This window comes from Camelus bactrianus, chromosome 6 (genome assembly GCF_048773025.1).
Source record: "Camelus bactrianus isolate YW-2024 breed Bactrian camel chromosome 6, ASM4877302v1, whole genome shotgun sequence".
NCBI classification, from domain to species: domain Eukaryota; kingdom Metazoa; phylum Chordata; class Mammalia; order Artiodactyla; family Camelidae; genus Camelus; species Camelus bactrianus.
Genome location: NC_133544.1, coordinates 79,269,407 through 79,290,777, shown reverse-complemented (window position 1 = coordinate 79,290,777; position 21,371 = coordinate 79,269,407). Strand labels below are relative to the sequence as shown.

Below are 21,371 nucleotides of genomic sequence, written 5' to 3'. Positions count from 1 at the left end.
CATAAGTTATTCTCTGTTTTTCAATGAAGCTACTAGGTGCCACTGCTGTAGAAGATAAGTTACAAGAGGGTGTTATTGAAACGGTTACAAGTTTATCACTAGCCAATATTAAGATCTGGGTCCTAACAGGAGACAAACAAGGTAATTTGAAAATAGATGATGATGTTTCAAAAAGAGAGTGATAATTTCCATGGTAAAATTTTAATTAACCGGAAAGCTTAATTAATTAGACATTTGTCCAGTCCTCCACACAGGAAATTTGAGTTGAAATAAAAGGAAAGCTGACATATTATAAAAATTTACTAATTAAAAACAAGTAAAAATGAACTAAAAAAATGTCTTCTATTGTCTACCCTGGAGACAGTTGAGTTTCAGCTCAATTGCCTCTTGAATATAATAGTTAACACCTATAAGCAACAGCAGTATTAAAAATGTTTTAACTATTGGTTCATATGTGCACTGCTCCCAATTACGACAGGGAGTGCCCCAGCTCTGAAGGATATTGGAGACCTCAGCGTTATTTCTTTAGTTTCTTGATGGTAGGTTTGGGAATCTTAGAGGAGGGGTTGGCTTTGGAGAGGCTCAAGGAAGCAGCTGTTTATCAACTGGCATGGAAATATTTTGGTATTTTAACAACAACCACAGCTGTACCAGTGCAACCTGGCTGAATTCCAGGACGGCCCAGGCAGTGGTACAAGGAGAGTGGTCCCCTTCCAGGCATGACAAGCACCAGGTCATCAGAAAGAGTCATTATGTTCAGAATACAGTGTTTCCTAAGACAGAAAAGGGAATTGATACATTTTGAATCTATTTCTAGGAGTAATGGTTAAAACAAAAATGATTTTATGCTTAGCCATCAATAGATCAGAAATATTTGGTTAACGGGCACACGTGTGTTTAAGATTCAATTTAACTATTTTTTTTTTTAGAACAATGAGGGATTTGCAGATAGGATAAATCAGTTCTCTATATGTTCGCTCTAATCACTGACTACAAAAAATTAGCAATAGAGACTCGAGCTCTGTGGTGTGTTATTAGAGGCTTCCTAGAGTTTGATGTTGATCAGTGGGTACAGCTGTTCAATTAGTTAGGCATATCTCTAAGTTTATTATTACTTAGCTTTAATTTCTGCGGTTTATACCAAGGATATGCTGAGGTTTTATCAGTTGTCTTCCTTGACTTAGGACAAATCTAATGACTCCATAGAATTCGCTAAAGCCTAATAACTCGATAAAATTAGAATCAAATGACTGTGTTGAAGCTGGAAGGGGCACCTAGCTATGCTGGGCTCCATTTCTATAAAATTAGAGAAAGGACAGCTCAGTATCGTGTGACTCTCCAGTTATTTAGTAGCACAGTCCTGGTTTGTTTTTGAGGTGATAGTTAAATTCCAAATTTCTTTTCACTTGATGGGAATATGGTAACATTGCATGTAGGGGAACTAGAAAAATTTATAAGAGCATTTTTGCTGTGCAACTGAACATTTTGTGAGCTTTTTTCAATTTGTCTATCATATCAGATGGAATAATAGTTAAGTTTAGTATTGCAGCTCTCCAAAGGCAGTATTTGGGACTTCTGGTAAATTTTTTTTTAATTTACATGTTTTATTATATTACAAGACCTTGGGTATTTTCATGAGTACTCATTTTGGGAATCAAAAGTTGTTTTCAAAAACCAGATGAGAATGCTGAGGATTCATAGCTGTTGCCGTTTCTTCATGGATTTAACAAGTCTTTGAATTTCCCTCTGGGTCTCTTGTATTTTATCACAAATCATACTCTCTAAAGTTAAGGAGGCCTGTAGGCTATAAGGAAATACAGCAATGACAAAGAAAAAGGTGCTTGTGTTATTAAGTAATGATCTAACTGAAGTGGGCTTTATTTTGTATCAGAAACTGCCATCAATATTGGCTATGCCTGCAACATGCTGACGGATGACATGAATGAGGTGTTCATTATAGCAGGGAGCACGGCGGCGGAGGTCAGAGAAGAACTCAGGTAAGCACTGGAGGCAGGAGGACAGGAAGGGAGAGGAGGAGGGGAAAAGGTAGTTCAGAGAGTTGAGAAAGTGGAAAAATCCCACTGGAAGAAGAACATTTTAAAAGTCTGCATCATGATTTCCCCAGCACTTCAGAAAGTGCTGTCTTACAACAATTTCTGCTTGCTGATAGTTGTCGGAGCTTCTCTAAACTCAACCCACATGGGGTCTGGCCAAGTGGCTCACTGCTTGCCACTTTCTACCCTCTAGAGGGGGCAAACTTTCACTCTTCATGACAGGGGGGCACTATGGGCTTCCTTAATGTGTCTCCATCGTTAAAGTTTTGTTCCTGAACCTTGAGAAGAAAGGAGGTCTTAACTATCAGCACTACCAGTTGATACTCTTAGATCACATCTCCCGACTTCTTTTATACTGTCTTACTCACTGTAGAAAACAGCTGTATTATGCTGGTTAGAAGGTACAACTGGAGACTGCATATGCTTTGCCAAGTAAAAATTGGGAAATTGAATTATTACTGATATAATTTTATTATTATTATTTATATAACATTAATGATACAGTCCATAGGGTCTATTAGGAAAATATTAATAATTTATTTAATAATTAGTAGTAATTTTTTATCTTAAGAAAATCTGTTCCTTCAAATGACTTTTTGTCTTGGGAGGAATTTAGCTCTTACCAAAGGAAAAAAGATGTCAGCAGATTAAGATTCTAACAAACCTATCGCTAAATGCTTTGAGACAGTGCCTTGGACACTATGGCAAGCAGTATACATGCACTCTCTCATTTCATTCTCAAAGCAGCCCAGTGGAAGGCATTGTCATTACCCCCATTTCACAGATTAGGAAGCTGAGACACAGGTAGGGTGAATAAGGTGCCCAAAGTGGCAAACGAGTCAGGGGTTGAACTGGGAGTTGAATCTAGGCAGCACGGCCCCAGAGCCTGTGCATCCAGTCACTGGCCATGTGTCTTTGTAAACACACTCTGGGTGTATTGTTACTCCCCAAATAATTAACATACAAAAATGCAGGCGTTGAGGCATCTGACGGCTTCACTTGAGGTTAGGCACCAGATTAGCACCTAGGGCGGAATGAATTCCAGGGAGAGCAGCAGGTGTAAGAGAAGAGGACAGACTCTGTGTTAACTGGAGCTGAGCTGGGATCTTGGCTTCATGCTCCTGGCTGGCTAAGTGACTTTTGATATGTGAGTCAGTCTCTTTTTGCTTGGTTTCTTCATTTGTAAAATGGGGAAAATATACAAATACCCATTTTATTTGGGAAATTAGTATAAGAACTTAAAGCTTTATGGCCATTCAGTGAGCATCCTTCTTCCCTTCCATCCTTTCTTTCCACTTCTTCCTTTCCTCTTTCCCTCTTTCCTCAGACATTGTTCCCACTCTTTCCACGAACAAGGATGACTTGAATTAATATTTCCCCAATAGAATCCATGGAGTCTACTATTAAGATTATATAAATAATAAACTATATCAGTAACAGTGAAATAGGTTTCCCACTTGGTAAAGACACATGCAATCTTCGGTCACAGCTTCTAACCAGTATAATGTTGCAGTTTTCTACACCAGGTTGATGTAAGGCAGCCAAACGTTACACAAAACTTAAAAAAAATTAGGGAGTCCGTACATTCTGGTCATAGAAAAATCTACACTTTTCATTAATCTTCTTAAGATGTTGAAAACAGTAATGGTGACCCCCATACAACTTTGGTGGATCCTCTTCCTCTATTGATTACGTTGGATAACGATACTGTAGGTTGATGGAACAGCACACACAAAAGCATTAAAACATGAACGTAATCCTGCTGTATACCAGGAGCTATATGCCAAGTTGTAGTTAAGAGTGTATCATCGAGTTAAAGGTGGGGATAATTTTTCAGAGACAAATTGGTGATAGTTTGAGTGACAAGCAAAAGTGACTATACTTTATCCTGAAGGTATTGGATGAATGTGGAAGTACAGTCAGTTACAGTGTGTCAATTTCTGGTGCAGAGCATAGTGTCCCAGTCATGCATATACATAGATACATTCATTTTCCTATTCTTTTTCATTTAAAGGTTATTACAAGATATTGAACATAGTTCCCTGTGCTATACAGAAGAAACTTTTTAAAATCTATTTTTATACACAGTGGCTAACATTTGCAAATCACAAACTCCCAAATTTATCCCTTCCCAACCCCTTTCCCCCAGTAACCGTAAGATTGTTTACTATGTCTGTAAGTTTGTTTCTGCTTTGTAGATGAGTTCATAGTGTCCTTTTCTTCTTTCTTTTTTAGATTCCACATATATGAGTGATATCACATGGTATTTTCTTTCTCTTTCTAGCTTACTTCACTTAGAATGATGTTTTCTAGGTCCATCCATGTTGCTGCAAATAGCATTATTCTATTCTTTTTTGTTGCTGAGTAATATTCCATTGTATAAATATACCACAATTTCTTTAATCTGTTGATGGACATTTAGGTTGCTTCCATGTCTTGGCTGTTATAAATAGTGCTGCTATGAACATTAGGGTGCATGTATCTTTTCGAATTAGAGTTTCCTCCAGATATATGCCCAGGAGTGGGATTGCTGGATCATATGGTAAATCTATTTTTAGTTTTTTGAGGAATCTCCATTCTGTTTTCCACAATGGCTACACCAAACTACATTCCCACCAATAGTGTAGGAGGGTTCCCTTTTCTCCAGCATTTATCATTTGTGGACTTTTGAATGATGGCCATTCTGACTGGTGTGAGGTGATACCTCACTGTAGTTTTAATTTGCATTTTTCTGACAGTTAGCGATATTGAGCATTTTTTCATGTGCCTATTAGCCATTTGTATGTCTTCATTGGAGAAATGCTTGTTTAAGTTTCTAAGCAGAAGAGAGACAAATCCAGTTTTGCACTTTAGAAATAACATGCTAGTGATAGGATTGATGGAGTCTGATAGAAAAATGAATGGTGTGGGGGGAACATCACGAAGCTGTTGGAATACTTAAGTTTAGAAATGATGGAGGTTGATTCAAGGCAGCAAGGTTGTAAGAAAGGGGAAGGAATGAGTAGGGGGAAACTGACAGCTGCTTGGAGGCAGAATGGACAGGACTCAGGATTTGACTTGATGTGAAATAGAAGTGGAAGGAGGCTCTGTCATTTCTAGCTTGTCTGACTTCACAGCCCAGAGTACCCTGAGCTGTGCAAGAACTGAGACGTGTTAAATGTTCTAAAACTGAACTTGAACTCCTTTTCTGCCTGGTGACAGAACAATTAAACTAGGTACTTTGGGTAAATTTAGTTCAAGTCTGTGATGCACAGTTGCCTTACCTGTCACAGATCCTTGGCATCTACCCTGCCAGCATCTGGCACTTCCCAATTATGTGTCCCTGTCTGGTCTCTGGACTCTGGGTTGCTGACTGTCCCTTTTGGCTGATTTCCTCATCCTCCTGGGAAAACTTCGCTGGGAAAGTTCTCTGCTCTTCCTCACCATTCTGTGTCTGAGGTGTGTTCTCACCTGGCTACTTCTATTCCTGGAATCCCTTTATTCTGCTATCTTCCATGTCCCCATACTTAGGTGGCAACTATTCCACACTCAGATTCCCACAAACTGATCTGAGAATTCTGTTACCTCCATGGTTGCTCCATCCACTACCAGTCCAGGGTGTGGGTCAGCACCCAGGCCTCTTTCAGTGGTTCACAAGCATGTAATCGCCTCTTCAAAGCCCCCCTCCTGTAGGCTGGATGGGAAATGGAGAAAAGGGGTCATTTCTAGTCTGTTGCTTAGGGCAGTATCTTTATGCTCTGATTCCTTTAATGATTAGTCCTTTTGACACTTGAAGAAACTTTCTCTTCCCTCTCAAAAAGCCCCATTAGTGGAATTCCAGATTTCTGGAATTCAGAATGACAATGCTACTATGAGTTTCAGAGTCTATTTTGGTTCACAGAAAACAAGATCTTGACTTTTGTTGTTTTCTCTGTATTTGGCTCTGTCAGATCCACCTGAGGTGAGCTATGTTTCTGAGTAAACAGAGTCACCTGTGGTAGCGGGGGTGCTTGCAGAAGGGGTGGGGAACCGAAGTTAATATCTCAAGATTTTATCCAGCTACATGTGGTTGACTAAGTAGATGACATAACTGTCGTTATGTGGAAGGAATGTGGAGAAATATGAATTGTTACACACTGTTGCTGAGATTGTGTAAGTTGGTTGAAACTTTCTAGAGGGTAAACTAGCAATATACTTCAAAATTATATATATGCACACTTCCGCACAATGAGTCCTACTTTTAGGAATTGTCTTTAAGAAAATAAATGAAGTGTGTGTATGTGTGTATATATAGATAGACAGACAGACATATACATATATATTCATTGCTGTATCAATTATGATAATAGAAAATTAGAAATTGCTCATGTACTGAGCCACAGGGATGTTAATTACTGTGACATATAGATGCAGTGGGATACCACACACTTATTTTTTAATTAAAAAATTTTTTTTAAATTTTTAATTTTTAGATTGGGGGAGGTAATTAGAGATACCATGCAGTCCTAAAAGTAATTTTGTGTTTTTTGACATGGGAAGATGTCCATGGTAATACTTTAGTGAAAAATGAGATTATGAAATATCTTGCATAACATCATCCCTCAAGAAAAGTGTATCTGTGTATGTATAAAACACTATACGTCTGTACTCATATCTACCAACCTCCCCATCAAGCTCTTGAGAACATGTGCATGCAGTGGTTCTCTCGGGGTGATAGAATTACGGATCATGTTTGCTTTCTTGTTTATGGCTCTTCATATTATTTGAAGTTGTAGTAGTGTTCATATAATCCTTTTACAACTAGGAAAAAGCCAAAAGATTATCTCCCATTTTTTTAATGAGAAGAAAAAATACTCAGAGGGAAAAAATAAAGATTTTCCATCTAGACTAGTTATTTCATGACTGTTGAGGCCACCTTGCCGAACCCACTGGCAAATAACTAACGTTTATTTCAACCCAGATTTGGAGATTACCCTATTCTTAGAGTCTAAGACAGAGAGGCAATGCCTGTTAGAAAATTCTGTATGAGAAGAATCAATACATTTATAGTATGCATTGGCTTAATATATTAGGAAGAAAAAAAAATCCAAGAAGAGCTGTTATTGGAGGTGCTCTCTATAATCCTAATCTTGGCTACTTATATCTCAGCCCGTGGTTTTGGAGATGAAATATTGAAATCATACATTTACATCATTCACCTTTCTTGTGTTATGCGTTTGAGTTCAGTAGAAGATCATGCAAAAGCGTAAAAAAGTGTATCAGAAGACTAGGATCTAAGTGATAGTAGCCACTGGGAGGAAATGACATAAATGCTCATATTTAAACCTGTCAGATGTGTTTCAATTATTTCATAAACATCGATATGTAATTTTTTATGCATATCATGCATAGGCTTCTTTCAAATTTAGTGTCATGGAAATGTTTTAGACACATCGAGTCCTGGGTTAACTTTGCTGCCATAGCTGCTCTAGTATGAAAGGCATGCCCAGAAATCTACAATTAAATTCTGTTAGGATTTCTCCAAAGATTACTGCATTGATTACGTTTCACCAATGCATATATACTCTGCCGGAAGAAAAGCAGACTAAGAATGTGATTTTGCCTCAGCTGACAGGTGAACTCATTCCATGTTTCATTTTTGTTGCATTGATCACATGTTTTCTTGTTAGAAAAATTAACTCATTAAACCATGAACTCATTAAACCATAAAAATTAACTCATTAAACCATGATGCCACTGCTTTGAAGTAGTATCCCAGTGATATACCTAGGAATTCACATTTCCTCTTTATTTTATTTTATTGTTATTTGTAGTGGAGGTACTGGGGATTGAACCCAGGACCTCGTGCATGCTAAGCACACACTCTACCACTGAGCTATACCCAACCCCCACTACCCTGCCACCAACATCTCCTCTTTAATCAGTAAAATACACATTGTATTTTTTTGCACACTTACTTGGTGGAAAGTTATTTGTTTGAATGAGCAGGGTGCACAAATGCAAATGGCTCCAGGGTCTGGCAGGTAATATTAGTTGTGTGATCCGGGCCATACAAGGCATTAGGGAGTGGTCGAGCCTTTGGTGAAGATGAACTTCATGTTGTCCGTAAATTTAGACAGAGTTTTTTAAAATGCTATGCAGGCCAAACAAAATGCATCTTGTTCCCAATTCCTAATTTCTAGTTGCCCAGGCAAAACATTTTAGTAAGTTTAGTTTCTATCATAAATTGTAGAATTTTAGAGCACTAAGTAATATTGGAGACCTTCTAGCACATGCTGGTACATCTACCCAAGTTTTTGTAATGGTATCAACCAGTCTGAATGGTTGGTACCATTCTCTTAAATTCTAATAAAGATACTGGGTCTGGGGTTGAGTATCTTACAGGTCACACAGGTAGTATGGGATGGAACTGGGGCTTGACATCAAGGTCTCATGTACTTTCTCCCTTTCCCTACTGTAGGCAGGGTAGTGTTATCCCCTGACTGGTCCTTTGGCACTGTATCTTTGCCCCAACCTGGGGGTAGCCTGTGGCTGACTCCATGTGTATGCCTGTTTGGTGTGGTAGACAGAGAACTAGGAATTTGAAGACCTGGGTTCTAGCCTGGATCTGTAACCTGCTAATTGAGTGGCTAGAGGTCAGATGACACCCCTGTGGGAACATGCGACATCAGAGGCAGACCTCAGGCCTGAACCCAGATCTCAAGGTATCAAGCCCGCTGCCCATATCAACATCAGAACTGTATCCTTTGAAACCTGGTGTCATGGTTTCAATCCATTTCCTAGCATGTCCTTTCAATGTTGAAATACAGAGAGCCTTAAGAAGATAGACAAGATGACTTTTTCCTCCATCTCTTTTCTTTATGGATTGCACGTAAGCCAACATAGTCCTGCTATGCTTTGCTGAGTGTGTGGTGGCGTGGGGCTGGGAATGCCAAGGTTGCCTCAACCATGGATGTGTTTCTGCCTGCCAGCATTGTAACAGGCTGGCCCTCATTACAGAGCTGGGGAGAAACAGGACCTCTTTTGTTTTAGCCTTTGTTAGTTGTAGTCTCTGGTAAAGAATTATGTCTTATGCCTGCAAAAATGTATAGTTCATATTCCTTGAAGGGAGTTATGCATAGCTTTTTCCCTCCTATTAAATTGTTTTGTGAGAACCAGCTGGTGTTTGAAGAGCTAAGTTCCAGGAAGAAAGAGAAATGACAGCTCTAGAGCGTGGGCAAAAGTCTGCAGGCGCGAGAGCCCGAGCTGGCGGGGAGGGTTGGCCTGTGCGGAGGGAGTGCGGTGGGAATTCAAGCAGAGCTGGAAACGCTGCCCCTTTTCTGCCTGGAAAAGGGTTCATGGGAGATGTTAGGAAGACAGTTTAGGAGGAAAAAAATCCTAAGTAAATAGAATTTCGGCCAATACTTTCATGAACTTCACCCTTCTTTGGAATGTTTTCATTCTCTGGGGGAAAAACAGAGATTGAGTCATTTATACAGCGAGTGAGAACTTCTCTAAAAAGGAAACCTCGGGAGACGTTTGCCCTTTGGTGCTTTCTGAGGCCCTAATTTATGAGCTGGGCAACACTGTCATAGAAACGGTCATTCTGAAGGGACTTGTCTCGCTTACTCTCTTCATTAGCTGGGACTGTAAATTTTCGTAATTGGGAGGAGGAGTCCCTGACGTGCTTATCTGATGCAAAAGCCCCCGTCTCCCACTTACAGCAATGATTTTTCATGTCGGCTCTCACTCCCTCCCCAACTCTAACTCCCTAAATTTCACACATAGCACTCTGACTTTATAAATCTTCTCTTTGATTCTGCAAACTGATTGCTAAAACATATAATATTATCCCTAGAGCCAGGGGCATGTAACCTCTGGATTCCTGGGGTTCCTAAATGCAGGCTGTGATTTAGGTCCCGGACAGCAGAAGGAGATGTTGAGCTGGATGATAAGTGGTTTTTTGTTTTTTGTTTTTTTTAAACTTGTAAACAATTAGTGTTACATTTTCAAATAATTAGAAAGCTGAGGGCTAAAATGGTTGTTTTGTACAGTGAACATCATCTTCTTTTAGAGGAGCCGTAGCATAAAATCATTTAGATAGACGTCTTCTACGTAAGATGAGCCTTTGGAGAAACATTCCATTTTCTGTAAGCCCAAACATCCATTTTCTGGCCTCCCTCTCACTGCCCAGTCTCTCCGGGACCCTTGTTTTGTATATGCAAGTTGTAGCCTAAAGTGTCGGTGGCTGGCTTTGGCACTCATCTTCAGGGAGTGCCTGCTGCGTCCTTCCCCGGTTGTGATCGAAAGTTCTGAGGTCATGTCAGCTTGTCCCATGTTACTTCAAAGCCTGTCATCCAAGGGCTTCGGAGAGGAAATTTGTCTTCCTTTAAAGGCATCGTCTTTCCATTTTGAAGAGAAGAGTAAAATGCCATTTCTAAGGATGTTAAGTCACCGTACGTCTTTCTCTTCATCAGCAGAGACAGGAGGGCAGGGTGATTCTGCTGCGGATTAGATCCAGGGCACTGGAGCGGGGGGCAGTTTCCATTTGGAGCTACCTTCTACACTTTGGTGTCTATAGTTTCGTTTCCAGAAGATTTATTTTATTTTTTGAGCCAATGAGTACAATTTTCACTTAAAATATTCCATTATATTATAATGACTATGCAATTCAGTAAATGCCAACATTTGTCTTTATGGTCAGATTTTAAAAAGGTGTGCTTCTTAGACGACTGCTGTTTTAAGTCGGATCATATTACATTGTTCTACAGGTTGAGTAATTTATTTCTATATTAATCCCTGGAATTCCTAGAAAATTTCATCGTCTCGTCTTTCCCTTTCGATTATTTAACAATATCTCATGCCAGATGAGTGGTTCTTAAACCCATGAAGCTCAGATTAGTTTATGCATCAAATTGATCAAGAGCCCCTAGTTCAAGCCCAGCTCAAGACGATGATTGAGCTTTTAGGTAATTTGAAACATTCCCGATGATTCTATTTTCCTTATGTTTACCCTCCTACTTCCTGGAATTTGCAAATTTGCTATGGTGTCCCCATCACAGAGAATTATCCAGCTAGCTTACTGAAACTGAATCTCATGCTGCAGTCTGTCTGAGCATTGACGAAATGAATTTACCTCTAGGCCAGTCTCTTGTTAGAGTTAATGCGTATGCTGTGGATACTCGGTTTTGATTTGCTTTTCCCCCTCTCCTAAAGGAAAGCAAAGGAAAATTTGTTTGGACAAAACAGAAGTTTTTCCAATGGCCATGTAGTTTTTGAAAAAAAGCAGCCACTGGAGCTGGACTCAGCTGTAGAAGAAACTGTGACGGGAGATTATGCCTTAATCATAAATGGCCACAGTTTGGTGAGTTCGCTTAAGACTTTTGTTATTTCTTTTTCTCCACCCCAATAATCATTTCTTTTGTGCTGTCATAATGCAGTCTTCTTTTTGTGTCTTCAAAACAAATGACGCTACTAGAAATAGGGCATACATGATGATTTCCAAGGGGAAGGGAAACTTCTAATATATCCTTCATACATTGCTTGAACCGCCACAGTTAAGGGGAGGTTCTGACGGAATACTGAATTCAGAGACTATCAATCTTGTCTAAATTACTAAGGACTGTTTAGCAGGATTGGTTAAGTGCTTTTCTAAGGGAGAGTGTCACAGTTCCCAGTTTAATTAAAATAATGCAACTGGATGGATGTATTGCAATGATTGCTCTTGCTAATGTTTGTGATTTGCAGAGCACAACCTGACCTTCATATAATTACCACACCAAATTATTGCCATTAAGATACCTCTGGTGGTTTTTCTAAATAGCAGCATTTTAGAGCAATGCCAAACAATTTGCTTTGATTAGGAAATCTGGTTCTTGTCGTAATAGAATAAACTTGCATTGTACGTTTAATGTAGTTCAGGATCCAAATCCTGAACAAATATCAAAATGCTCCTCTGAGTTTCTAATTTGGAAAACAAAAGCTCTGATTGTACTCCAGTGAAATTATCATTTATATGCACAAAGAGCTAATCTCACATCTTTCTCTGGCTTTGATGATCATTTTTCACTTTCAGAGTTTGGAAAATAAATGTATCTTCTTGTAGACAGTTTCTTAGAGGACAAAAGGAGTTGGATATGAATGTATTGTATTTCCCTCCTTGTGATCAACTGTCTGTTAGCTCTTAGTGCTCAGAGCATCATCCAGCTGGATACCAGGCATAATGATGTGTTGCCTTCTACACCATGGAAAGTTACAGAGCTCAGTCACGAGCCAAGCTTAGTTGAAAGTTTGTCCAGATGACACAAACTTCTCCCTTGCACAAATGAATAGCAACTGAAAATTCTAAGCTTGTCAGCTGGGACTTGGAGCTGGTGGCCTCCATGCTGAATTGCCCGGGGATCACAGGATGGAAAGGATCCCTAATGACTCGTGCTGTGACTTTCCCTCAGGCTCAGAGAGGCCAATGTGTGGTGGGTTAGTGGACTCAAGTGATAACACACATGATTCTCTCTCTCTGAATCTGTTGAAAGAAAGAGCTAAGATAGAGGCTCTTCAAGAACCCCCTCGGCTTCAAAGCTTGAAGCTTATGAAACCATAAAATGTTTTTCCTTTAGGAGGAACTGACTGTATTTCTGCTAGTATGGTCAGAAGCTTTAAAAATCATGATTCGAATTTGCTCAAATCTTCATGCTTTGCAGAATGTAATTGGGTCTTTCTTGGCATCTGGGACTAGGTTTTCACTTGTTGATCATAGGGAAAAAAGAAAAGGGGGTGTGAGGGTATAGCTCAAACGGTAGAGCGCATGCTTAGCGTGAATGAGGTTCTGGGTTCAATCCCCAGTGCCTCCTCTAAGAATAAATAAATAAACAAGCCCAGTTACCTCCCCTCACCAAAAAAATTAATAAAAATAAATAAAAGATAGAAAAGGGAACCATTCTGGAGACAGCCAGTTACATGCTTTCTCTATCAGAAAGGTAATTATATTTGAGAATGCTAACTCACCATTTCCCATAAGAATTACAGGCCATGATGTAATACTTTTCTACATCAGAGTCATGTTTTTATACTCATGCACCCCTCCTTCCATTTATACCACCAACACTCATTGAGCATGCCCAGGTCATGGTGCTAGAGCCTGAGGATGGATGTGAATAGAACACAGTCCTTGTTTTAGGGATTGTCATCTGATGGGAGAGCTAATCTCACAGTGGTATGACAACTACTGTGAAGAGGAATGGACACAGTGCTTTGAGAGCACAGAAGCAAAGTGGCACGTTTAGATACTCATGGGAAAATCAGGGAAGACTTCCTGGCGGAAGTGATCTTTTCATGTTGAGGAGATAGCAAGTGCAAAGGCACAGAGGCAAGAAAAGAACCTGTCAAATTATGGAAACAAGCAATTTGGCATGATAGGAGTAAAGAGTAAACTTGAAAGTGGTGGTAAAAGGCAGAAGTCATGGGGAGCATAGGGGCCAGATTGTGTTGGGCTATGAACATCTTGCTAAAGATTCTTTCAAAGATAATGATGAGTCAAAGTTTAGGTGGATTCCTGTTTTCTCTTAATGTGTCTATTAAATAATGTACAAAGAGATGTTTTCTAAAAAAAAAAAATTGCACAGGTAATTGCAAAGGAATATGTCTTGTTTTTCTGTCCTTCCTTGGCATAAGCAGAGACTTGTGTGTATTTGGAGAGGAGCAAAGGTGGAAATGGTTGGGGACCCCTGTCTGAGACCCGAGTGTCATGCCACCCTTTTGCACAGGTGTCTCTTCATTTCAGTCACTATGTTCTTCAAGGGCTAATCTCCAGGTCATCTGCTTCACCTTTGCCCCCACATTAACAGCCACCATAACAAAACTAAATATAGACAACAACAATGCAGAGGAACCAAAAATGTCATCATGTAGAACACATTACCATCATTTTGTAGTTCATTCTAAACTTGATGAGGTGGTGGATTGGCTCTGTGCTTTGCTTTTCCTTAATTTTAGTGGATTCTGAAACTGCTCCAGCATTTAACTGTATCTCTCCAATTCAGCAAGATAATGCGTCAAGGAGGATACAAAAGGGCACTGTGTCTATCACTTTGATTGTAAAATGTCTTGGCACTTAGTTTAGAACTCATTTCTTTTGTTGCTTATGTGATACTGAATCAGCATTGACTTGCTGAAATGAATTCAGCTGTTTAGAAGAGAAATCAGTGGAGAAATAAGAAATGTTTCTTAAATGACATCTTCTCATTTACTGTTTCTTGTTTATTGTGGATTTTTTTTAATAACATAGGCCCATGCTCTAGAAAGTGACAACGAGAAGGATCTTCTAGAACTTGCCTGCATGTGTAAGACTGTGGTTTGCTGCCGAGTCACCCCACTCCAGAAAGCCCAAGTTGTAGAGCTGGTGAAGAAACACAGAAATGCTGTCACTTTGGCCATAGGTGATGGAGCCAATGATGTCAGCATGATCAAAAGTAAGATTTGCCTACACGGCGCCCCCAGGTCCAGCATTTGGCATTATGTAATGGAGATTTCACCACAGTTTAATTTTCCAGGTGGTTCCAAAATGAATCCTTTTTGGGTCCAGTGCATCTAATGTTATTAGCATTCATTTAAAAAAAAGAAACTGTCTTTAATTAAATCATTTGTGTCTTTTTAGACTAGAAAAGGATATTGGTCACTGTTTGGAGGAGTAAGTAGCTATGATGTGCAGGACTGAACACTAGAGTCACAGCCCTAACAATGGGGTTAGTCCCAGCTTTGCCACTTGCAAATTGTCAAACTTTGTTCCAGTTACTGAACTTTTCTGAGCCAATTTTCTCTTTTGTAAAAGTAGGACAAATATCTAAGTATCACAAGTGTTTCATGGGATAATATGCGGGGAAAAGTATAAACGCTGTAGTTGTAAGTTTTCTGTGCGTAAATAATAACATACAAGAGGAATGACACGTTCCTCAAAAAGGCTGCGTCTTTGGGGAATGAAAGTGTCCTTCTTTCTTCTTTGTAGGTGCTCACATTGGCATTGGCATCAGCGGCCAGGAAGGGCTGCAGGCAGTCCTGGCCAGCGACTACTCATTTGCCCAGTTCAGATACCTCCAAAGGCTTCTCCTCGTTCATGGAAGGTGGTCCTATTTCCGAATGTGCAAATTCTTATGCTATTTCTTCTATAAGAATTTTGCATTCACACTTGTGCACTTCTGGTTTGGTTTCTTCTGTGGTTTCTCAGCCCAGGTTAGTAAAAAAGCAATTTTCTTTCTTTTGTAAGATCTCCTAGATTATAGATGACTGTTCTTTATAGCTATTTATTTATAAATAGAGAGCATTTTTATATGTCTAATATAAGCAACAGTGTGACAGTTATGTAATTGAGCTTTGAACCTAAAAAGAATATGTATTTAGCTAAAGTTTTATTTTTTGCTTATTTGCATACTAACTAATGAGTACTTCGTCCTGTGCATTTTCAAGTTTTTATTGAATTGCTGGGTATGATGACAGGTAAGTTTAATGCAGAGTTTTAATTCAAAAGTCTGAGAAACACTGACAGGCGTATCTGTTGGGAAGATGGTCATTTACCCAACACACTGAATATAAATATTTTCAAAGGAAGTCATTGATACCCTCTAGACTTCAAGACTGTTGTGACAGCAATTCATCAGCTAAAAATTGATCTATAGATTTTGTTGGTAGCAAGGAAGAAAAATTAGCAAATTCATAAATAGAATTCTACTTTAATATTTCCTTGTATCCATTTTCAAGGTTACTTAACCCTGCATCTTGGATATTGGCAAAGTTTTTATTCTGGGTATCAACTGTAAAATGTAAGACAGCATTTAAATATACTTGTGAATAAAAAAATGGCATTGATATTTTAAACAACAACAAAAGAAAAAGGTTGACTTTGAGAATGAAATGGTAACCATAACACTCATTAGAGATTTCTTCAATTGTTCTTCCTTTCTCTTGGTTTTAGTCACTGATTTCAGTGATGTGCATGAAGCTAATTTTTTCAGTCATTTTATTCCTGAAAAACTGAGGATGAATTAAATCTTGTCATTTTGTGTTATCTTAAATGTGCCAAGGGAGATGGGCAAATCGTTTTTGTAATAAAAATAGGCTTTATACTTTTTCCCCCTTTTCTGAGAAGTTGAGATTTCTTAAAGTAAGGCACACTAGTACCCATTCCTACTTTTCTCTTTTAAGAATAACATTGCCTAAACTAAAAGCAGACTCTGTTGATATCTTTGTTGATATTTTTGGTAGTCTCTAGACAGTTAAATAAAGTAAAGCAAAGTCTTGATTTTAGCTTCTCAGAAGTAAGTTTTCTTAGCACTGTTTGGGAGAAGGCACTGGGGTGGGGATAATTACCTGCTCACAATTCCACCTTAGTCAACAAAGACAAGTGTGGGAGTGTGGCCTGTGCCTCCCTAGGCTGTTGACTTTCCCTCGACGTGAGGATGAAGCCAGGCTGTTTGCTAAGTGGAGTTTTTGAGAGAGCCAGTTTTCATATAGCAAATGCTTGGGGCTTTTGAAAAATCACAAAATGCTGAAAAGATGCCTTAACCCTTATTTAGACCTCTTAGGAAACAGAAGAGTAGTTAATGATTTGAATGGACAGACACATCAAGCTTGGATTGGCAGATTTACTGCCAAAGTTGGCTTTGTTAAAACCGTGAAGTTGAAATGAATGTTCAGTGTCTTCTAACTCCTACATTTTAGGTGATTTTCTGCTCTGCTTTCAGGATCTGATAAAATTGGTCAGAGTCAGATGTTAAACAACTGGATTTTTAGTCTACTAGCCGGTATTTGCAGTTTAAAAGAGAACAACAAGGGGGAACGATGGTTGCTCCCAAGACATGAGCATCTGATGTAAACTCAGCTGTAAGACACACCACTCGTCTGTGATTAGGTTTTTTAAATGTTTAATTTAACTGAGCATGTTTCTTTTCTGTGTTCCTTTCTTCTTTTTATTATTTATTACTATTATTTAAAAAAATTTTTTTACACTGAGAACTAGTTATTTGCACAATCTTCACTTGCAACCATTGTCAGCTCTGACCAGCCCTCCGTGTTCTTTCCAGCGCTGTTGATTCGAGCTGGACCAGTGGTTCTCAGGCTTGAATGGGCATGGGAATCACCTGGAGGAATTGTAGAGCACAGCTCCCGGGCCCCGCCAGAGCTGCTGATTCAGTAGGACTGCAGTAGAGCCCAGGAATTTGCGTTCCTAACAAGTTCCCAGGAGATGCGATGTTGCAGGTGGGGGAACCACACTTTGAGAACCACAGGGCTGGTCAATATAGAGGAAAACCCAAAGGGATGCTTCTTTGAACCCAGAGTGAAGTCCAGTCTGCTGACATTTTGTTTTGTCCACTCTGGACTCTCTTCATCTTTTCTGAGGCAGACGGGCCAGTTAAGCAAAGAGAGTTTTTCTAGAGAGCTCAGAATCTCCTTATCTACCCTGGCAAAGCCATGGCCCCTGAGGCTTATACACACACCAAGACAAGGTCAGGAGAGAAAGGGGTATGTGTTTCAGGGGAGAGGATTGCTTTTCCCAGCTTACCTGGTCTATTATGGTTTTATCTGGTCTAACTCTGAGCTCCTTGAGGGAAGGAAGCACATCTGAATCACCTGTACAGCTCATAATCCTAAGCGGAGCCTGACATACGGGAGGCATCTAGTCATTTCAGTGTTGTTGGGTGTTTGTAGAGCCCTTTCTTGGGCTTGCTTGAAGCAGATGCAGCAAGGACAGTCTTTTCAGCCTGCCTCCAGGCACTCCTGCAGGATGTCACTTCTACTTGCACCAAGGGCCGTCTCTACTGGCTCTGCATCTGGTCTGTGTAAATGCAGCCAGCACTATGGGAAAAGGGCTCAGTGTCTTAAGATCTCCGTGTGAATGTGGCATTGATTCCAGAAAGTAGAATGATGTTTTTTCAGTTGTGTTAATATTAATATTGATACGATGGTTAATTGGGCCACAAGTAGTGCATTTTTTAATTATTTATGTATAGCTTCATTCTAGGAAAGACACAAGAGAGGATTTCCCTGATTCATTTTGTTTTGCTGGGGTCTTGGCTGATTTAAATAGGGCAGGGCACATTCTCTTTAAGCAGAGGAGGAATCACCATCTGAATCCAGTTGGGTTACTTAGTAGAAGTCCTGGACTGCTATCCATTTTGCCCTTATTTTTATGATGATTTGATAAAATTGGGACTTGGATTTATACTTAATGGACAGGATTCCTTGGTTCCACTATTTAAGGCTTTCATTCACGCTGAATATTTACTGAGCCTTGATATGTGTCAGACTGTGATGCCTGCTGGAACTTACAGGTGCATTCTTGGTGGACATGGCAGTATGATCTCACAAATTTTATTAACTATCCACATTGTGGAGAATTTTAGGCTCTGTGTCCAGGACTTTCAGAGCAGTAGCTAGGCTTTTCAGGAGAGTGGGAAGTAGTAACTTGTTATTGTCTGTTGGAGAAGAAATGGCACCGAGTCAGTGACAGTCCCTGGGTAATGACCATCAATACCTTGGTGTCCTCTTCTAGATGGAATCCTGATATTGGTGACACCAACAAGTAGGGATAAAAACAAGTTGCAGTGATAGCTAACACTTAAATAGCACTTACTATGTGCTAGGCATTGTTTAAATGTTTTGCTTTTGTTAGCTCAATACTTACAATAACCATATGAAGTAGGTTTTTAAATCATGGTCTATGTCAGCTTTTTAAAAAGTTTTTAATTGTAAGAAACATATATAAATTTTCCTGTCTTAACTGTATTTAAGTGTACAGTTCAGTAGTGTTAAGTACATTCACACTGTTGTGCAACAGACCTCCAAAACTTTATCTTGTAAAACTGGAACTTTATACCCTTTGAAAAACAACTCCTCATTTCTCTACCCCAGCCCCTGGTAATCACCACTCTACTTTCTGTGCTTTTGTCTGGATAATTTCAAATGACCTCTGTTTTAGGTCACTGATTCCTCCTTCTACTTGGCTGAGTCTGTTGATGATGCTCTATACTGGCTTCTCCAGTTCAGTCATTGTAATTCTTCAGCTCTAGGATTTCTATTTGTCTATTTTGATGATTTCTGTTTCTTTGTTGAACTTCTCATTTTGTTCATGCATTGCTTTTCTATGTGTTTAGTTGCCTGTGTGTTCTTGTAGTTCACTGGACTTCTTTAAGAGTATTATTCTGAATTCGTCAGACAGTTTGTAGATCTCCTGCAGCTAGGAGTGTTGAGTGGGTCAGCAGGCAGCAGCTGTGGGCAGGTAGGGTTTGCCATCAGTGTCTCCAGTTGGGCAAAATCACTGCCTATGCTCTGAGGTCAGGGGGCTGCTGCTGGCTGGGCTCTCTGATTGCTCATGGTCAGATGGAGTCTCTGGCTGTGTTTCCTGACCAAATGGTGCTACTGGCTGGATTCTGTGTTCAGGCAGGGCCACAGGCAGGGCTTTGAGGATGGATGGAGTCTCAGGATGTGCTCTGTGACCAGGTAAGGCTGAAAGGTGTGCCCCCAAGTCGGGCGGAGTCCCTGTCTGAGCTCCCTCATCAGGTGGGACCCACAGGCTATGCTCCCTGGTTGAGTGGAGTCGCTGGAGGGGTGGCTCCCTGGCTGGGCTGGGCTATAGGTATGTTTAGCAGTTGGGCAGTCCTGTAGGCCAGGCTCTGCTTCAGAGTGGGACTGCAGGCTGGTTCCCTGTTTGGGTGGCACCTTAGCCTGGGCTTTGAGGCTGCCCAAGGGCACACTGTACTGGCTCCCTGGTTGTGTGGGGCCGGAAGCTATACTTAAGAGCTGGGCAGGGCTGCTGGCCTGGGTCCCTGTGTAAGCGGGGCTGCAGGATGGACAGGCTTCCTGGTGGGGTGGGACTGGAAGCTATACTCAGCAGTTAGGTGGGGCTGTGAATTCCTCCCTGCCCAAGTGGGGCCACCAAACAGGCTCCACAGCAAATATAGTTCATTGACTGGGTACCCATCAGGCAGAATTGCCTGGACCAAACAAGGCCCCTGGCCAGACAGGGCTACTGGCTCAACTCTGCACATGGGGGGGGCCTCTGGTTGGCACCTCTGCTTTAGTGCTCCTGAGTGCTGATGGCTGTAAGCCCTGCTCCCCCCTTATCTGTCTCTATCTGATCCTCAGAGGTTGAGCCCCAAAGATTTCCCCAGTGATCCCGGTGAGGCAAGACCTGAGTGGGCCTCTTGGGAAGTGTCCTGCAGTGCTGGAAGAGCTGGATGTCACCTTAGGCTCTCTTTCTCCCATTGGAGAAACCACAGGCCCAGAGGGGCCCTCTTGGCACAGTGCTGTACCAGCCTCGGGGAGGGGCGATGCGGTCAGAGAGTAGTTGCTCCTCTTTCCCTTCTAATGTGGGCCTTCTTGGTCTCTGTGAGCCAGCAGCCCCGCAGTTCAGAGATTTTCACAGTGGTGTCTTGGCTGTGAGTAGTTGCTAAGTGGTCTTCTTGTGAGGGGGACTGAAGTTGGGAAGGACCTACTCTGCCGTCTTGATGACATCACTCCTAAAGTCGCATTTTTTCCAGAGCGCATTTGTGTGACTTCTGCCAGTTCCCTGGGGCACTGCCTACCTGAGCTCTCTTTCTCTGTTCCAGGACTGTTTTGAATTTAGATTGCAAACTCTGGTGAAGATCATTTGCGATTCAAATTTTCAGGAGAAATGTTTTTGTCTCTCCCTTTAGCTAGTGCCAAGGTTGACAAAGGCAAGTTTCCTTGCAGTCCCTTTCTGTGTGAAGAGTTGTTTCTCCTTTTTTCTCACACTAAGGATTCAGCCCTCTGCTGTCTTAGCTTTATGAGACTGTTAGATTCCCCATTTGGTCTAATCTTGGCATTGATAATGGTGTCTCTTAAATAGTGTTTTAGAGTAAATAATATTTCCTATCTACTCATTTGGCATGGAACCCTGTTTTTTCCAAGCAACATGCATGAAGTCCAATAGGACAGGTACCATACAGGACCCACTTTGGGAAATTCTGGAATAGATGTCTCTACAGCAGTGGCTTCAAAACCAGACACTGTCCTGCTGTTTATCCTAGTTTCAATATTTTGAGGCAGTAAGATGTACAAAGGACAAAATGATGCTAAGAATATTATCCCCATAAAAACAGGCTATTTATGTTTTTCCCTTTTAAAAACTTCCACTTTCTTAATTAACTCTAGTGCAGTAATAAAATAGCCCTGTTTTATATGCTAAAGTGGGGGAAGTTATATTTAAACTTCTACAAAGTCTTTTTCATTATCCTCAAAGTTTTTTCCTGAGTATAAAAATAATTATATATCAATATATATCAACTTTTATATATCTGAGAACTCTCTTCATATTTTTATTTTAAAAACTCACATTTATAGAAACTCCTC

The 21,371-nt window shown here is 40.4% G+C and overlaps 1 protein-coding gene across 7 annotated transcripts in view; it reads left to right on the top strand.

The window, feature by feature from the left end:
- ATP8B4 (ATPase phospholipid transporting 8B4 (putative)) overlaps window positions 1-21,371 on the top strand; it is a 211,004-nt gene that overhangs the window by 155,268 nt on the left and 34,365 nt on the right. For all 7 annotated transcript variants that reach the window (XM_074366090.1, XM_074366091.1, XM_074366093.1 and 4 more), the window contains 5 exons: window positions 30-141; window positions 1,892-1,997; window positions 11,229-11,376; window positions 14,296-14,479; window positions 15,013-15,236. In XM_074366090.1, coding sequence (XP_074222191.1) covers window positions 30-141; window positions 1,892-1,997; window positions 11,229-11,376; window positions 14,296-14,479; window positions 15,013-15,236 — 774 coding nt within the window. The remainder of the gene's footprint in view (window positions 1-29; window positions 142-1,891; window positions 1,998-11,228; window positions 11,377-14,295; window positions 14,480-15,012; window positions 15,237-21,371) is intronic.